This window comes from Myxine glutinosa, chromosome 8 (genome assembly GCF_964187855.1).
Source record: "Myxine glutinosa chromosome 8, kmMyxGlut1.1, whole genome shotgun sequence".
In the NCBI taxonomy this organism is placed as follows: domain Eukaryota; kingdom Metazoa; phylum Chordata; class Myxini; order Myxiniformes; family Myxinidae; genus Myxine; species Myxine glutinosa.
Window position 1 is genome coordinate 24,761,920 of NC_136268.1, and position 15,643 is coordinate 24,777,562.

General features: G+C 43.3%; 1 protein-coding gene across 3 annotated transcripts; it reads left to right on the plus strand.

Annotated features, from left to right (window-relative positions):
* Positions 1 to 25: 25 nt before the first annotated feature.
* On the plus strand, positions 26 to 15,179 carry LOC137432305 (transmembrane protein 216). 3 transcript variants are annotated; one of them, XM_068124122.2, is made up of 6 exons: positions 26 to 46; positions 7,583 to 7,599; positions 8,181 to 8,274; positions 9,646 to 9,738; positions 9,968 to 10,169; positions 14,619 to 15,179. In XM_068124122.2, the coding sequence occupies exons 1-6, from the start codon at positions 34 to 36 to the stop codon at positions 14,635 to 14,637; spliced, it is 438 nt and encodes a 145-aa protein (XP_067980223.2). In that variant the 5' UTR covers positions 26 to 33; the 3' UTR covers positions 14,638 to 15,179. The 3 variants fall into 3 exon arrangements, with proteins under 3 accessions (XP_067980223.2, XP_067980226.1, XP_067980225.2); XM_068124125.2 differs by lacking the exon at positions 9,646 to 9,738; XM_068124124.2 differs by lacking the exon at positions 14,619 to 15,179 and having other exon boundaries at positions 9,968 to 10,173.
* Positions 15,180 to 15,643: the final 464 nt, after the last annotated feature.

The window sequence follows — 15,643 nt, forward strand, 5'->3', positions numbered from 1 at the left end:
TAACTATGAAAGTTTTGCTGTTGTATCCAAGCTATGGCCCTTGTAGGTAGGTAGAGAATTGTGTTCAATGCAACATATTTTACATTGTGGGTAATATTGCGTTAACATCGATAAATGTGTTCGGCCTACTTTGATTGTTAAATAAATAATTACGTCTTTAAAATATCCAACCCAACATACATTTTACAAGTTATCTTCTATATAATTACAAGACTCAAGAGAGCCGTTGCGTTGGTCTGTGTATGTCTGTGTCGCCATTTTGCTCAGAGATGTTTGAACAGATTTTCCTTTTCGTCAAACTTCCCGAGGTTCATCAGTGACCGGGGAGTGTTATGGGCACAAATTTTTTTTTAGAAAAAAATAGTTTGTTTTTTTGGATTTAAATAATCGCTCTATAGTCTATAGTGCCTAAACCTTTTAGATGAATGACAGTTATATACAAGTACATAGTCGCATAAATAAATACAAAACAATTACCAGACATTTGAACACAAATAATAAAACAATTCCGGAAGCATTCGAAGTTAGCTGTAGGCTTCTTCTTCTTCCTGAAAGTCATCAAACTTTATTCAGAAACGTGATCAACAGCACATTCAGCAGCATATATTGAACGAAAAGGTAAAATGATGGTTTGACATTTGTGATGGATTCTGATTTGGATGTAATTGCTTTTCATTATATTTGCCTTCAATTAAAATTTGTTAACGTTTCTTTTTCGCTTGAGCAACGCCAAGTACTCCAGCTATAAACACTTATATACTTTACTCGGGGTACAAATACAAATACAACTTTGTTTGGGGAGTAACATAGGCCATGTGGCCATGGGGTCTTGGGGACCCGCAGAATGGCGTAAATTCTCTATGTAAATGTGTACCGTGTAGCACCACCTGGTGATGGTGGCAGAGGGTATTACAATTTCCATTTTTACCTGTGCAATACTGAGGTTGAAGCACTCTTTGCACGGGTAAAATTTTTCCTCCTTCCCTTCCCCCCCTCGCCCCCCAACCTCCAAAAGATGTATATGTAGGCCTAGTATATATTTGCCCTCCCTCTCCCCCCACTCCCTTCCTCACCCCTCCCTCTCCTGCCCCTCCCCCCTTCCCCCTCCCCAGCAACGCCTCATACTCCTGCTATTAAACTATAAAAGTTATCAGTTTAAGCAGTTATTACCTCATTATCTTCCATTTGTAACTGTTTTTGTTTTTTCAATAAGCTACACGTTCCTTGTGAGAATGATTTGTTTGCGGCGATCTTTGTCCAGAAAATAAACAATTTACATGAACTAGGAACCAGTCCATACTTACCCACTTCTATCGTTTCTATGGCATAGGCCAGTGTATTTAAACCTGTAATACCAAATTCCACCGGGAGCGGCGCTATACAATACACAAAACGCGACTTTCGAAATTACGTAATATGCCCCAGAATGCTTGGTGCGCATGCGCATGCGCGCGCACGCACATGTACACACACACACATATAAACACACACACACACATACACAGACACACACACACACACACATTCACACACACACACATACACACACTCACACACACAGAGACACACAGAGAAGGTGCGCATGCGCATGCGCGCGCACGCACATGTACACACACACACACATATAAACACACACACACACATACACAGACACACACACATACACAGAAACACACACACACACACATTCACACACACACACACATACACACACTCACACACACAGAGACATTCACACACACACACACACATACACACGAAGGTGGATACAATGAGACCTAATAACACCTTCTGAAACCCACATTTGGAGATAACAACCAAAAACACACAAAGCCACTTCTCAAATTGCATATAGCACTATATAGTAGCTAACCCACCCTTCAAATGGATTTTATATGTGAATCAAAGAGGTAAACCCGGCCATTTGGTTCGCCAGATTCCATTTTTGTTTGATTCCCATTTTCCCCTTACTTTTCTTGCTGTTCCATTCATCTTGTGTGCAGCTTGTTCACCCCAGACCACATGTGTCCTTCTTCTCGTTCTCTCGATCTCACTCTCACTTATTCTCTGCTGTTGGTGTGTTTTCCCAGTTTCCATTTTGGCCCCTTCAATTCTGCACTTGGTCTTCCATGAGCCTCGATCATGCACAGTTTTTTTTGCTAAATAAAGTTTTTGTAGTACTGTATTGCAATAAAACCAGATGAATGGACCTGCTGTGCTTCCGTGCAAGGGGCAGGAAATCCCCGGATGGTACCAGTACTTGTATGAAACAGCAGCTCACTATGGGAAAGTAATACCTTCTCCCTCTGGTAGGTGTCAGTGAAGAACACGCACTACTAGCTGTGGCGCTGATGTGGCCACCAGCTGGTTATGGCAGAAATTTTAAATTTGGCCATGGTACCGGCTCGCCTATTCTTCGACTTGCACTATGAAGCGCGTACAATGAAAATTACAAATCATCTCCACTGTTGACATGTAATACTCTTTCCCACCACCACCAGGTGGCGCTCTACGGTACATATTGTGGTTGATGACAAATAAACAGACCCCATGTCTCCCAAATTTGGCTATGGTATCGGCTCGCCTATTCTTCGACTTGCACTATGAAGCGCGTACAATGAAAATTACAAATCATCTCCACTGTTGACATGTAATACTCTTTCCCACCACCACCAGGTGGCGCTCTACGGTACATATTGTGGTTGATGACAAATAAACAGACCCCATGTCTCCCAAATTTGGCCATGGTATCGGCTCGCCTATTCTTCGACTTGCACTATGAAGCGCGTACAATGAAAATTACAAATCATATCCACTGTTGACATGTAATACTCCTTCCCACCACCACCAGGTGGCGCTCTACGGTACATATTGCGGTTGATGACAAACAAACATCGTGTTTTTAGGTTGTATTATATAGATCAATGTAACCATTCCTTTATTCACTCTTCCCAATAAGATGGTACTCATTTTGCCGACCTCCGAACGATGATAGGCTGAGTCAACCCAGCTGGGGTTATTTTAATGGCACGACACGGGCTCAGTACCTTAAGATGTTAAGCCAGCCACCTTACAATTAAGCCACCACCAGGCTTCATGTAGTAGTCGTACAGTATACTGTAATAATGAAATAACATTTGTGGATTTTACTGATCTGTAAAAAAATTTTTAAAAAATAAAGACAAAGACTTTGTGGGTTGGGGTTGAAGGTCGCTTGAATCTTTAGACACATAACCTTAAAATGATCAAAGATGATGTCATTCTATGAATGGTTCTGTGTCTGATCAATCCCAAAGGCTTTCTCAGAAGGACATTATCAAGGGGTTATATAAGGAGCTGGCCTGTGGAATTGGCTGAGCTGTCACGTACTTGGGTGTTGTCCGGATAGATATGGGGTTAATTGTAATAGGGCTGTCTGTATAAGTATGGGATTAATTGCAGTGGGGTTGTTTGGATAAATATGGGGTTAATTGCAGCTGGGGTTGTCCCACATAAATAAGGGGTTAATTGCAATGGAGTTGTCTGGGTAAATGTGGGGTTAATTGCAATGGAGTTGTCTGGGTAAATGTGGGGTTAATTGTAATGGGGTTGTCTGGATAAATATGGGGTTAATTGTAATGGGGTTGTCTGGTTTTTTTTTTTTTTTTTTTGTATACAAGATCGAGGCTCGTGAAAGAGCGAACATTATCACACAGAAAGACAAACCGACACATAAAACATATAACATCGGGAGCGGTAGACAAGATGGGGAGAGAGGGGGAAGGACACAAACACAACATTTGAGAGCAGGGACCGAGAGACATGGAGACATCGAGAGATCTGAGAGAGGGCGAGGGCTTTGGGGGGGGGGGGGGCATGGGAAGGGGGTGGTGGGAGAGGTATAAAACATATGGACACTGCCAGGACTTCCAGGAAAGAAGTTGGAATTTCAAACAAGGTGGATCTGGGGTGAATTAGCGGGGGTAGAAAAGATCAAGGTTTTGGATGGGGGAAGATAAGAGATGGTGGTGAACAGCTGTTTTAAAGACCTGGAGGGAGGAGTGGGATTGAAGGGAGTGAGGGAGTTTGTTCCAGAGGCGGGAGAAAAGAGGCATGAAAGAGTGCAGGTGAGCAGAGAGCCGAGATTTCGGCAGTTTAACCATCAGAGGGTTGCTGGCAGATCTTGTGCGACCTGTAGGAATATTTGGGGGACAGAGCACAGAGAGAGCTGGGGGTGCAAGGCCGGAGAGGAGTCGGTAGAAGACAGAAAGACCACCTACCTGCCTGCGGTGAGTGAGTGAAAGGCCCTCAGAGATAGCTTCATCGTGGGAGATTCCAATAATTCTGAAAGCTTTGGTTTCAACAGCGTGAAGCCGAGCTAGGTGTGAGGCAGGAGCACCGGCCCATAGGGGAGAACAGTATTCCATTGAGCTGCGGATGAAAGCCTTGTATGTGGTGAGGAGCTCAGGTGTGCCGAGGAAGGACTTCGCACGACGGAGGATGCCCAGTCGGCGACTGGCTTTGGAGGCCAGCTTGGAAATGTGGTTTTCCCAAGAAAGATCATGGCAGATAGTGAGACCCAAAAGCTTGAGCGACAGAACTTCTTGGAGAGGATTGTTGAGAAAGTAGATGGGAGGGCTGTCCAGTCGATCTTTTCGGAGAGACATAGTAAGAGTGTGAGATTTGTCAGGATTGAAAGACATGTTCCACTTGTTTGACCAGTCTGTGATTTTGTCCAGGTCTTCAGAGAGTGAGGAGGCTGCAGACTGCCGATCTGAGGGAAGAGGAATGGAGCGGCAGAGAGTGGAGTCATCAGCAAAGAGATAGAGAGGATTTTCAAGAGAGTCAGAGAGATCATTGATGAAGACCAGAAAAAGCACGGGGCCCAGAACACTGCCTTGAGGAACTCCAGCCTGAACAGGAAGAGGAGATGAGAGAAACCCATTCAGGGCCACACGTTGACGACGACTAGAGAGGAAGTCCGCCAGCCATGCGTGGAGATTTCCATGGATACCAAAGGAGGAGAGTTTGGTGAGCAGAGCGGGGTGCCAGACCGTGTCGAAGGCACGTGATATGTCAAGGGAGACAGCTCTAATTTCCTGTTTGGCATTGAGGACCTCCATCCATTGTTGAGACAGCAGAAGCAGCATGTCCAGAGTAGAGTGACCTGGTCTGAAACCAAATTGATGATCAGAGATCAAGCCATTGGAGAAGAGGAAAGATTTCATATCCGAAGCAATGATGGATTCCATGACTTTGCTGATAATTGGGAGAAGGCTGATTGGTCTGTAGTTGCTAGGATCTGTTTTTGCACCTTTTTTGTGCAAAGCGGTGATGTTGGCTGATTTCCAAGCAGATGGCAGTTGACCTTGAGCAAAAGAGAGGGTGAAGAGAACAGAGAGAGGGTGAGATAGAGCGGCAGAGCAGGATTTTAGGACCCGTGGGCTGATGCCGTCGGGTCCAGTTGCAGAATCAGAGTCGAGGGTTGACAGAAACTTTTCCACCTTGTCAGGAGGAAAGGACACGGAGTCCAGGAGCAGCAGGGTACGACTGGGTATGGTGGGTACAGAGAGGGATGGGTTTGGGACACAAGATTTAGAGGCAAACACAGAGTTGAGGCATTCAGCTTTTTCACGTGCGGAGTCAGCTGTGTAGCCGTTTGAGGTAAGGGAGGGGATGGAGGGGGAACAAACACCAGAAACGGATTTGACCAGACGCCACCAGGATTTGGAAGAGGGAGACAGATAAGAGAGTTCGGTCTTGAGAACGGAGAGATATTGTTTCCTGGCTCTCCTGAGGGTGGACACACACTTGTTTCGGGCTTTGTGAAAGGAAATGAGATTTCCTTCCGTTGGATTTGCTTTCCAGGAGACGAAGGCAAGTTGTTTCTGGGCAACAGCCTCACCACAAGAGGTGAGGTAAATGTGGGTTTATTGTAATTTGTCTGGGTAAATGTGGGTTTATTGTAATGGGGTTGTCTGGATAAATATGGGGTTAATTGCAATGGGTTGTCTGGATAAATATGGGGTTTATTGTAATGGGGTTGTCTGGATAAATATGGGGTTAATTGCAATGGGTTTGTCTGGATAAATATGGGGTTTATTGTAATGGGGTTGTCTGGATAAATATGGGGTTAATTGCAATGGGTTTGTCTGGGTAAATGTGGGGTTTATTGTAATGGGGTTGTCTGGATAATTATGGGGTTAATTACAATGGGTTTGTCTGGGTAAGTGTGGGGTTTATTGTAATGGGGTTGTTTGGATAATTATGGGGTTAATTACAATGGGTTTGTCTGGGTAAATGTGGCGTTTATTGTAATGGGGTTGTCTGGATAATTATGGGGTTAATTACAATGGGTTTGTGTGGATAAATATGGGGTTAATTGCAATGGAGTTGTCTGGATAAATATGGGGTTTATTGTAATGGGGTTGTCTGGATAAATATGGGGTTAATTGCAATGGGGTTGTATGTATTAATATGGAATGAATTTCATTGAGGGTTGTCTGGATAAATAAGGGGTTAATTACAATGGGTTTGTCTGGGTAAATGTGGGGTTTATTGTAATGGGGTTATCTGGATAATTATGGGGTTAATTACAATGGGTTTGTCTGGGTAAATGTGGGTTTATTGTAATGGGGTTGTCTGGATAATTATGGGGTTAATTGCAATGTGTTGTCTGGATAAATATGGGGTTAATTGCAATGGGTTGTCTGGATAAATATTGGGTTTATTGTAATGGGGTTGTCTGGATAAATATGGGGTTAATTGCAATGGGTTGTCTGGATAAATATGGGGTTTATTGTAATGGGGTTGTCTGGATAAATATGGGGTTAATTGCAATGGGGTTGTATGTATTAATATGGAATGAATTTAATTGAGGGTTGTCTGGATAAATAAGGGGTTAATTACAATGGGTTTGTCTGGGTAAATGTGGGGTTTATTGTAATGGGGTTGTCTGGATAATTATGGGGTTAATTACAATGGGTTTGTCTGGGTAAATGTGGGGGTTTATTGTATTGGGGTTGTCTGGATAATTATGGGGTTAATTACAATGGGGTTGTCTGGGTAAATGTGGGGTTCATTGTAATGGGGTTGTCTGGATAATTATGGGGTTAAATTACAATGGGTTTGTCTGGGTAAATGTGGGGTTTATTGTAATGGGGTTGTCTGGATAATTATGGGGTTAATTGCAATGTGGGTAAGTGTGGGGTTAATTATAACGGGGTTGTGTATATTTTATTGGGGGTTGTTTCCACAAAGATGGGGTTGATTTTAATGGGGTTGTCTACATTAATATGGGGGTAAATTTAATTGGGTGTCGCTGTATAAATATGTGAGTGAGTTGTAGTTGAGGGTTTTAATTGATCAAAAAAAAATCAACCAATGACGAATACACCTTCATTACGTCATGTGTTTGTGGGCCCTCTTTTTGTGAAACGTTCATTTCAGTTTCAAACAGCTTTGCTTTGTAAAAATGCTTCATCCTTCTTACTCTTTGGATTTGATATTTTGGTCGTTCTTTGTGAATGTTTTTTTTTAAAACTGCTCCCATCAAATAATTTTTATTCTGATTAAACGTGTTTGCCCTTTTGTTATATTCCAGGGCGTGGACATGTGGTGGTATCCTTTGCAACAAGCCGTCAACAAGCTGATTGGGGTGTTCATTGATACAAGATTGGTTTATTGTGTTCTTACTAAGTAGCAACAGTACCCGCTCTATGGGTGGGGCTTACATTGGGAGCCCCAAATGAAAAGGCAAAATATCAGAAATTGAAGGCTTTTTATTTTAAACGATTTATATAAACATCCGTTAAATCATATCACACGCAAATCATCAAAATCTAAACAGTATTTGTAGAATTTCAATAAAAGCCGCATCACTGTTCATATCGGTAAATATTATTCCATCGTGTTTGGAAAAACTGGAAAATTTGGGAAAACAATATAGCCTATTTTACTCCAGGGGGTCCCAGGATTACCCACCCAAAATTTCGTTGTGATCGGTTCAGCCGTTTTTGCGGTACCTGGGAACAGACAGACGGACAGACAGACAGACAGACAGACAGACGGACAGACATTTGGTGAATTATAGTAAGAATGGTGAAAAGGTTTTTGATTTGTATAACATCCGGAGTTAGTAAGTGTGGTGTTGTTTGTGCCGAGTCCGGTAATGTTCAAACTTTGACTCCTCGCCACTTCAGCTCTCTTCGGTACCCCTTCAAGTTCTGCTCTATTTAAATTCCTACTACTTCGCCTTTTTCTTCATTGCGGAAATTCTTATGTTTGTGTACAAAGGTAAGAGAAGGTACATCACATTCTGACTTTTTCATTTGAACATTTGAGGCCTTTAGAGGTTCGGGTAAGATGTGACTGCCCGTAAAGATGGCTGCATACCATACAAATTGTGTTGTACAATTCCAAGTGTATGCATGTTTCTCTATGCTGTTTGTCGCAACCCACTCATTTGAAAACCTTCTTAACATCCTTTGTGAGCATAGTTTTCCTGTGTGTTTAACCCTCTATCACACTCATTTATATTAACCAGACTCGCTGTGTAACAGAGCGTCTGCTATGGGTCTGGGAGGTCCCTATACCTGAGTCCTATCACCAGAGTTCGAACCCTACCTGACTCATACCAAATATTTAAAAATTTGCTGCTTCCTTGCTGGATGCTCAGCATTAGATAAAGCACTGACACACAACCACAGGTTGGCAAGCATTGTTGTTATTCTTACCGGTGACTAGTACAACGACAAGTTTTCAAGTCATTCTGTCAGGCAGTTCATGTGTACAGAAGTCAAACAAACACACCAACACAAAAACCGACAAGCAGGCTGATGATAATGTACAGTTTTTGTTTTTTGGGGGGTTTTGTTGTGATTTGTTTTTACTCCCCCAAAAAGTGGGGTCCAGCTCTCCCACCCCCTCCTTGATTCACCCCTATATGAGCCTCTTCCACTGCACATTTAAAAACGGGAAAGTGAATGGCTGAGATGGACAACAGTGTCTGGCCTTGCTCCTCCTGCCCTCTTATAGCTCTGCCTTACCCAAGTCACCCCAGCAGCTCACGTGTTCCGCCAGAAACCTTCACCTGCTCACCGTCTCAAAGTCCAGGCTGGTTAACCATCTGCATTCATTCGTTCATCGCCTTATTCTGCCAATTGTGGAATCGTCTCCCTGTGCCCATTGTCTCACCCTCCTCAATTCTATCTTTCAAATATGCTTCCCATCACTACCTATGCACATCCATGATCACTTAAACACATTATTAGTCATTTTTATGTTTTTCCCCCTTCTTTTCTCCTTGTGTATGTCCATCTCCCCATAACCACTGGTTGTATGTGAACCTGATGCCCTTTCTCGTTAATCTCCTATGTGAGTCGATCGAAAAATTAACAAAAAAGGCAGATGGGCATTAGTTTCTAGCTTAGCTACCTGAGACAACAGCACACCTCCTGACACAACCTGCTAAAGGCTTCTAATAGTGAAAGTGTCGAGTCTGTGGAAACAAGAATTTTTTTTTTGTATACTAAGTTGAGACTCATAAAAAGTTTATGAAGATTGTGTAATGCCTTACATTTTGTTGAGGAAGTTGCATGACTGATGATGGTTGATAGGGATTTATGATGTCCTGATAACGGTATGTTTTACTCCGAACGTATGCAGGACAAGTCTTACCATATCCATCCTCAAACCTAGCACTGGATGTCCTTTTGCTGTTCCTTCTGCTTGGAATTGAGATTTCTCGTACTTACTTTGGTATGGGTGACTGTTTCTTGGTTACAGATTGGGACAATGTTCACAGTTTGCAAAGTGGGCATTAGATGAAGTATAAGTCATAACAGCATTGCTAAAAAGGTGGTCGCTTCATACATTGTAGTAAAACCATTGGTCATCTATCGATTGGTTAAAAGAGCTATGTCACATGACGATTTCAGTGGTCATTCATTGTGATCTCTAAACTTATTCCTTCGTGTCCTCGATCCAGCTTGGAAAGGAAATTTGACCGAGAGGCGAGTTCCACTCACCCTGGCGCTGGGTTTGGCCGTACCATGTGTTCTGCTTTCCTTGTACCTGTTGCTGTGGCAAACATATGTTCTTCGTGCCGAAGTCATTATCAGCTCCATCTTACTCGTGTTTCTTGGGTTTGAAGCTGTGCTTTCCTGCCTGGCCATCGCCACCTTTGCCAAGTGAGACTCCATATATACCACCTTTAGGGGCCATTTTTCCCCGCTGAGCAGGAGTTGGCCTTTTTTGGGCACCGTGGTCCCCTTTTTGAAGCAATGTTTTATGGCCGGGTGCCCTTCCTGCCGCCAACCCTGTTAGTCACCTCTTGCGACACACAGGGAATTACCAGTGAACTGGTACTCAATTTGCCGACCTTGGAAGGATGACAGGCTGAGTCAACCCCCCTGGTGTAAATTCAGCGATCGACCGGGATTCGAACCCAGGATCCGAGGATCCCAAGCTGGCACCCTAACCGCTAAGCCAACACCAGGCTAAGTGAGACTCCATATACAATGCAGAAAATATAAATTCAATACACAATGCAGGTCCAGGCCTGGCCAATCGGTATGTGAAACACTTGGGCCAAGTTTCCCTGGGCAACCCCACGAAAACGCGGGAATAATTGTGGCAGCTAAAGAGGAAGAAGAACATTAATAATCACCCCAGATTATTTTGTTTATTCATCTATCTATAATTCCAGTAATCTCTGTCTGTACGTTTGTACGTTTGTACGTTTGTCTGTTTGTCTGTGACCGCTGTTTCTCGACAACTACCGGTCCGATATACTTGAAACTTGCCAGGTATATTGCTGGGGACCCGAGGATGTGCCTTTTCAAGGTTTGAAATTAATCGGACAAGTACTTACCGAGCTATGGCGATTTAGCCGTTCGCCGTTCGCTTTGCCGTTGCGAATGGACCAAACCATTCATGTAAATAGAGGGGGGGGGGGTTCTGTGGTCGTTCGCTTTGGCTTTGCGAATGGACCAAACCATTCATGTAAATAGAGGGGGGGGGTTCTGTGGTCGTTCGCTTTGGCTTTGCGAATGGACCAAACCATTCATGTAAATAGAGGGGGGGGTTCTGTGGTCGTTGCGAATGGACCAAACCATTCACATCGAATCATCGAATCACATCGAATGGACCAAACCGTTCGCTTTGGACCAAACCATTGCATGTAAATAGAGGGGGGGGTTCTGTGGTCGTTGCGAATGGACCAAACCATTCATGTTTTTTTTTTGTTTTTTTTTGGCAAGGAACGGGCACCCACGTACGGGCACGTCCTAGCTTATATATAGTACGGGCATGCCCTAGTGTTAATAATAACCCCAAGTTGTTTTGTTTATTCATGTTAATAATAACCCAATGTTATTTTGTTCATTCATGTTAATAATAACCCCAGGTAATTTTGTTTATCCATGTTAATAATAACACCCGGTTATTTTTCTTTCATGCACCTCTTGAATATTGTTACAGTCGTGGGGATCAGGTCTACTATGAGGGTGTTAGCCTCCGTTCTCTCCCGAACTTACCGGACCTGAGGCTGCTGCGCACGAATAACTTCGTACTTCGGCAGGTTGCGAACCAGCAATTACGAACGCCAATTGGTCCATCGCGCGATAGCAGGGTCCAATCGTTTGACACCACTTACCTGTACCACATGATGGTTCCAATCAGGGAACGTGCCCTCTGGCAGTGTACCACTTTTGTTCCTGGATGGAAATTTAGACGGCCGAGCAACCGTTGGTACCCGCCGGGCTGATGCTAATTTTGTTACGGCTGATGGCTACTCTGGGTGCGAGCAATGGCGGACCTATGAAAGAAAGGACATTCACGGACAGTTGGAAAGGAAACGTTTAACGATTCGATTTATTTACAAGTATTTACAGTGCAACTTATCGATTGGAAAGAAAAAAGGACAAGAGGCAGAAACTTTGCTTAATCTATACCTTATGATGATCGCTATGAATAAACATGACAAGGGTGCTCAGCACACATTCACGGAGGGGGAGAAAGGGAAACGAACGTTGGGATCCTGTCAGCAAAATGGTTACGATTTTACCAGGACCGTGTTGTCTTGATTCACCAACGAGCACCATGCCGGCAAAGGTCAGTTCCCAGCACGAGCATGAAGAGGTATTCCCAGCACGAACATGGGCAGGCAGTCCCAGCACAAACACGGGCAGGCAGTCCCAGCACGAACACGGGCAGGGAGTCCCAGCATGAACACGAAGGGGCAGTCCAGGCACATGCATAGAGAGTGCAAGTCATGCACACGTGCAGAGTGCAGAGTGTCCGATGACCATGTGCAGAGTGCAGAGAGTCTGATGAATACGTGCACCAAGAGGGAGCAGAGAGAGAGAGAGAGATAAATCAAGTACACGTGCTGAGGCCTAAGAGAGAGTGCCGTGCACACCTGCAGCGAGAAGGAGCAGAGAGAGGCCAGCCAAAATATAGAATCATGCAGGCATGTGCAGAGAGAGAGAGAGAGAGAGAGAGAGAGAGAGAGTCGTGAACATGTGCAGAGCGAACAAAGTCCAATGCCTTCCTGTCCGGCCCCTCCCTGGGGTGGGCGCTGTTTTTGGGTGTTTTCTGGGCTGCTGATTGGTGGAGTTTGTCACCCTGCCCCCACAAGCGCTCTCGAAGGGACTTTTGCCGTAACGCTCTTTGGCGAAGGGACCTTTACTATGACGCTTGGATGATGTGCCTTTAAGTCTGTGTGCATTTCCTGGCAAATTATCCCCTTATGGGTGGAGGGCCTGTCTTTCCCTCCCCAATGCATGACAAACTAACCCATATAAGGGGAAGGGACTAAGATAATGTTCTGCTATGAAATAACTATTCCAAGGGACTTGCACAGTCATGGCCAAAAATATTGGCACCCTTGCACTTTTTTCAAATAACTCATAATTTTTTCCAAAAATAAGTTGAAATTGATCAAACTATTCGGTCTCCACAATTCTTTATTTCACTGTTAATATTACAGAACCTTTGTTTTTGATTCAGAACTTAATATATCCTTTGAAATTAGAAAATAAAAAGAAATGGCATTGACAAAATTATTGACACCGTTCACTTAATATTTGGTAGCGCAGCCTTTGGACAAAATAACTGCAGTCAAGCGCTTCCTATAGCCATTAATGAACTTCCTACACCTCTCTACTGGCAGTTTGGTCCACTCTTCTTATGTAAACTGCTCCAGTTCTCCCAGATTTGAAGGGTGCCGTCTCCCAACTGCTGTTTTCAGATCTCCCCACAGGTGTTCAATGTGATTTAGATCTGGACTCGTTGCTGGACACTTCAGAACAGTCCAGCGTTTTGTCTTGAACCATTCCTGGGTGCTTTTTGAAGTGTGTTTGGGGTCATTGTCCTGCTGCAAGACCCATGACCTTCGATGGAGACCCAGCTTTCTGACACTGGGTTGAACATTGCGCTCCAAAATGCCTTGGTAATCTCCCGATTTCATGATGCCATGCACACATTCAAGGCTTGGTAATCTCCCGATTTCATGATGCCATGCACACATTCAAGGCACCCAGTACCAGAGGCAGCACTGCAACCCTCAAAACATCACTGAACCTCCTCCATGTTTGACTGTAGGGAAGGCGTTCTTTTCTTTGAAGGCTTCGTTTTGTTTTCTGTAAGCATAGAGATGATGTGCTTCACCAAAAAGCTCTAATTTGGTCTCATCTGTCCACAAGACATTCTCCGAGAAGGATTTTGGCTTGTTCAGGTGTGTTTTGGGTCTCAATCTCAGCAGTGGGGTCCTCCTGGGTCTCCTACCATAGAACCCCCTTTCATTGAGTTGGCGTCGGATGGTGCGAGTTGAAACTGTCGTACCTTGTGTCCGAAGGTCAGCCTGAATCTGTTTGGCAGTTGATAGAGGTGCTTTCTCCACCATTCGAGCAATCCTTCGCTGCGATCTTCGATCAAGTTTTCTCTTGCGGCCACGTCCAGGGAGGTTGGCTACAGTGCCATGGGCCTTAAACTTCCTGATAACATTGCATATGGAGGACACAGGAACATCAAAGCTTCCGCAGATGGACTTGTAGCCTTGAGATTGTCCATGCTTGGCTACAATATTGTGTCTGACCTCCTCAGACAATTCTCTGGTTTTCTTCCTTTTCTCCATGCTCATTGCGGTACACACAGTGACACAAAACATCAGAATGACTCCTTTTCTCTATTCAAACTGGTTGAATGAGTAATTTCTATATTGCAGGCACCCGCAACTCACCACAGGTGAGTTCAATTCCAAAGTAAAGGAGAATCACCTGCTTGAAATCTAATTAATTCTAACAATTTCTAAAAGGTGCCAATAATATTGTCCGGGCCATTTTAGGATTTCTGTGTTTAATAAGCTAAGATTTAGTAATTTTTCAGCTTTTTTTGTTCTGTTCCACTCCAAACCAAAGAAATACAAATGTGGATACCAAAATATGTTTTAATCTCAACAACTGTCTGGAGGAAATGGCGAATTATTTGAAAAAAGTGCAAGGGTGACAATATTTTTGGCCATGACTGTATGTATGGTGGTTGTCATTACTTTTTTGCGGTTTCCCAAAACCGCAACAATATGTTTGTTGCTTTGCATGAAATTTTACAAACTACAATTCTGTGTGTGTTTCTCACAGGGCAGGAGCACTCGAGTGAACAGCACAACCTGGAAATGTCGCTGTCACATGTAAAACTCATTTATCAACTTGTTATGTTATTCTGAAATGTATATATTTCATGCAGTCATTACTACAGTTCAGTCGCGATATTTTCACCCATACCTCATTCGGGGATTTGCATCTCATCGACCAACCACTCCTGAGCTCATTTACTTATTCATTGATGAGCTTATCTACCTGTTCATTCATCAATTTACTGTAAAGTTTTACATCATTCATTTAGTTGTTTTTAAGCTCGTTCGTGGGTGGATATTTGTCCATCATTTGACAAGTGCGCAAAATTAGTGTTTTTTTTTACTCCCTAGAAAGGGAGTCGTGTTAAAAACCAGAATGCACCATCATTCCTACCCAATGGTGTCGTTTGTTTTTGTTAATAACAATGTCTTCGGTAATTGTTGTGTTTAGGAATTGATGAGTTTGTCTTTGGCTTATGATATAATTTAATAAATGCTTTTACACAAAGTGGTATGGGATATTATGCTTATAATCTCATTCTGAATAAAAATGTCCTAAATGGAATTTGTGTACCGTTTTGTGTTTTGCGCATAATTGAATTAACCACTTCCTGTTTGTGTATTAGCTCGATAATGGGAAGGGTTTGAGTGAGAGAAGCTTTTGTGAAAGCTTCAACATATAGTTTGGAATGGAAAAACATTTAAAATATGAAGAGCGTGGATACAAAGTGCGTTTGGCAGAAATATTGCATTTTCGAGCGGGTACTGGAGGAAAAACGACAAACTAAATGCGTTAAGACAAACTAATGAGAGTTTTCGTACATCAATGTTTTTTTAGAGGACATCTGAATCTTTCAGATAAAAATGCACCAGTTTCCCTCCTTATGGGCCATGGATTTATGAAATATGCAAACGGTGGAACACGTTTAACAACGGTCTCGATTCGTTCACCCTGAATGGCCTGAGACCAACTTTGGATGGACATGAAAATATCTAATACAGCAGCACCACAAAGGATTCCCATAATTA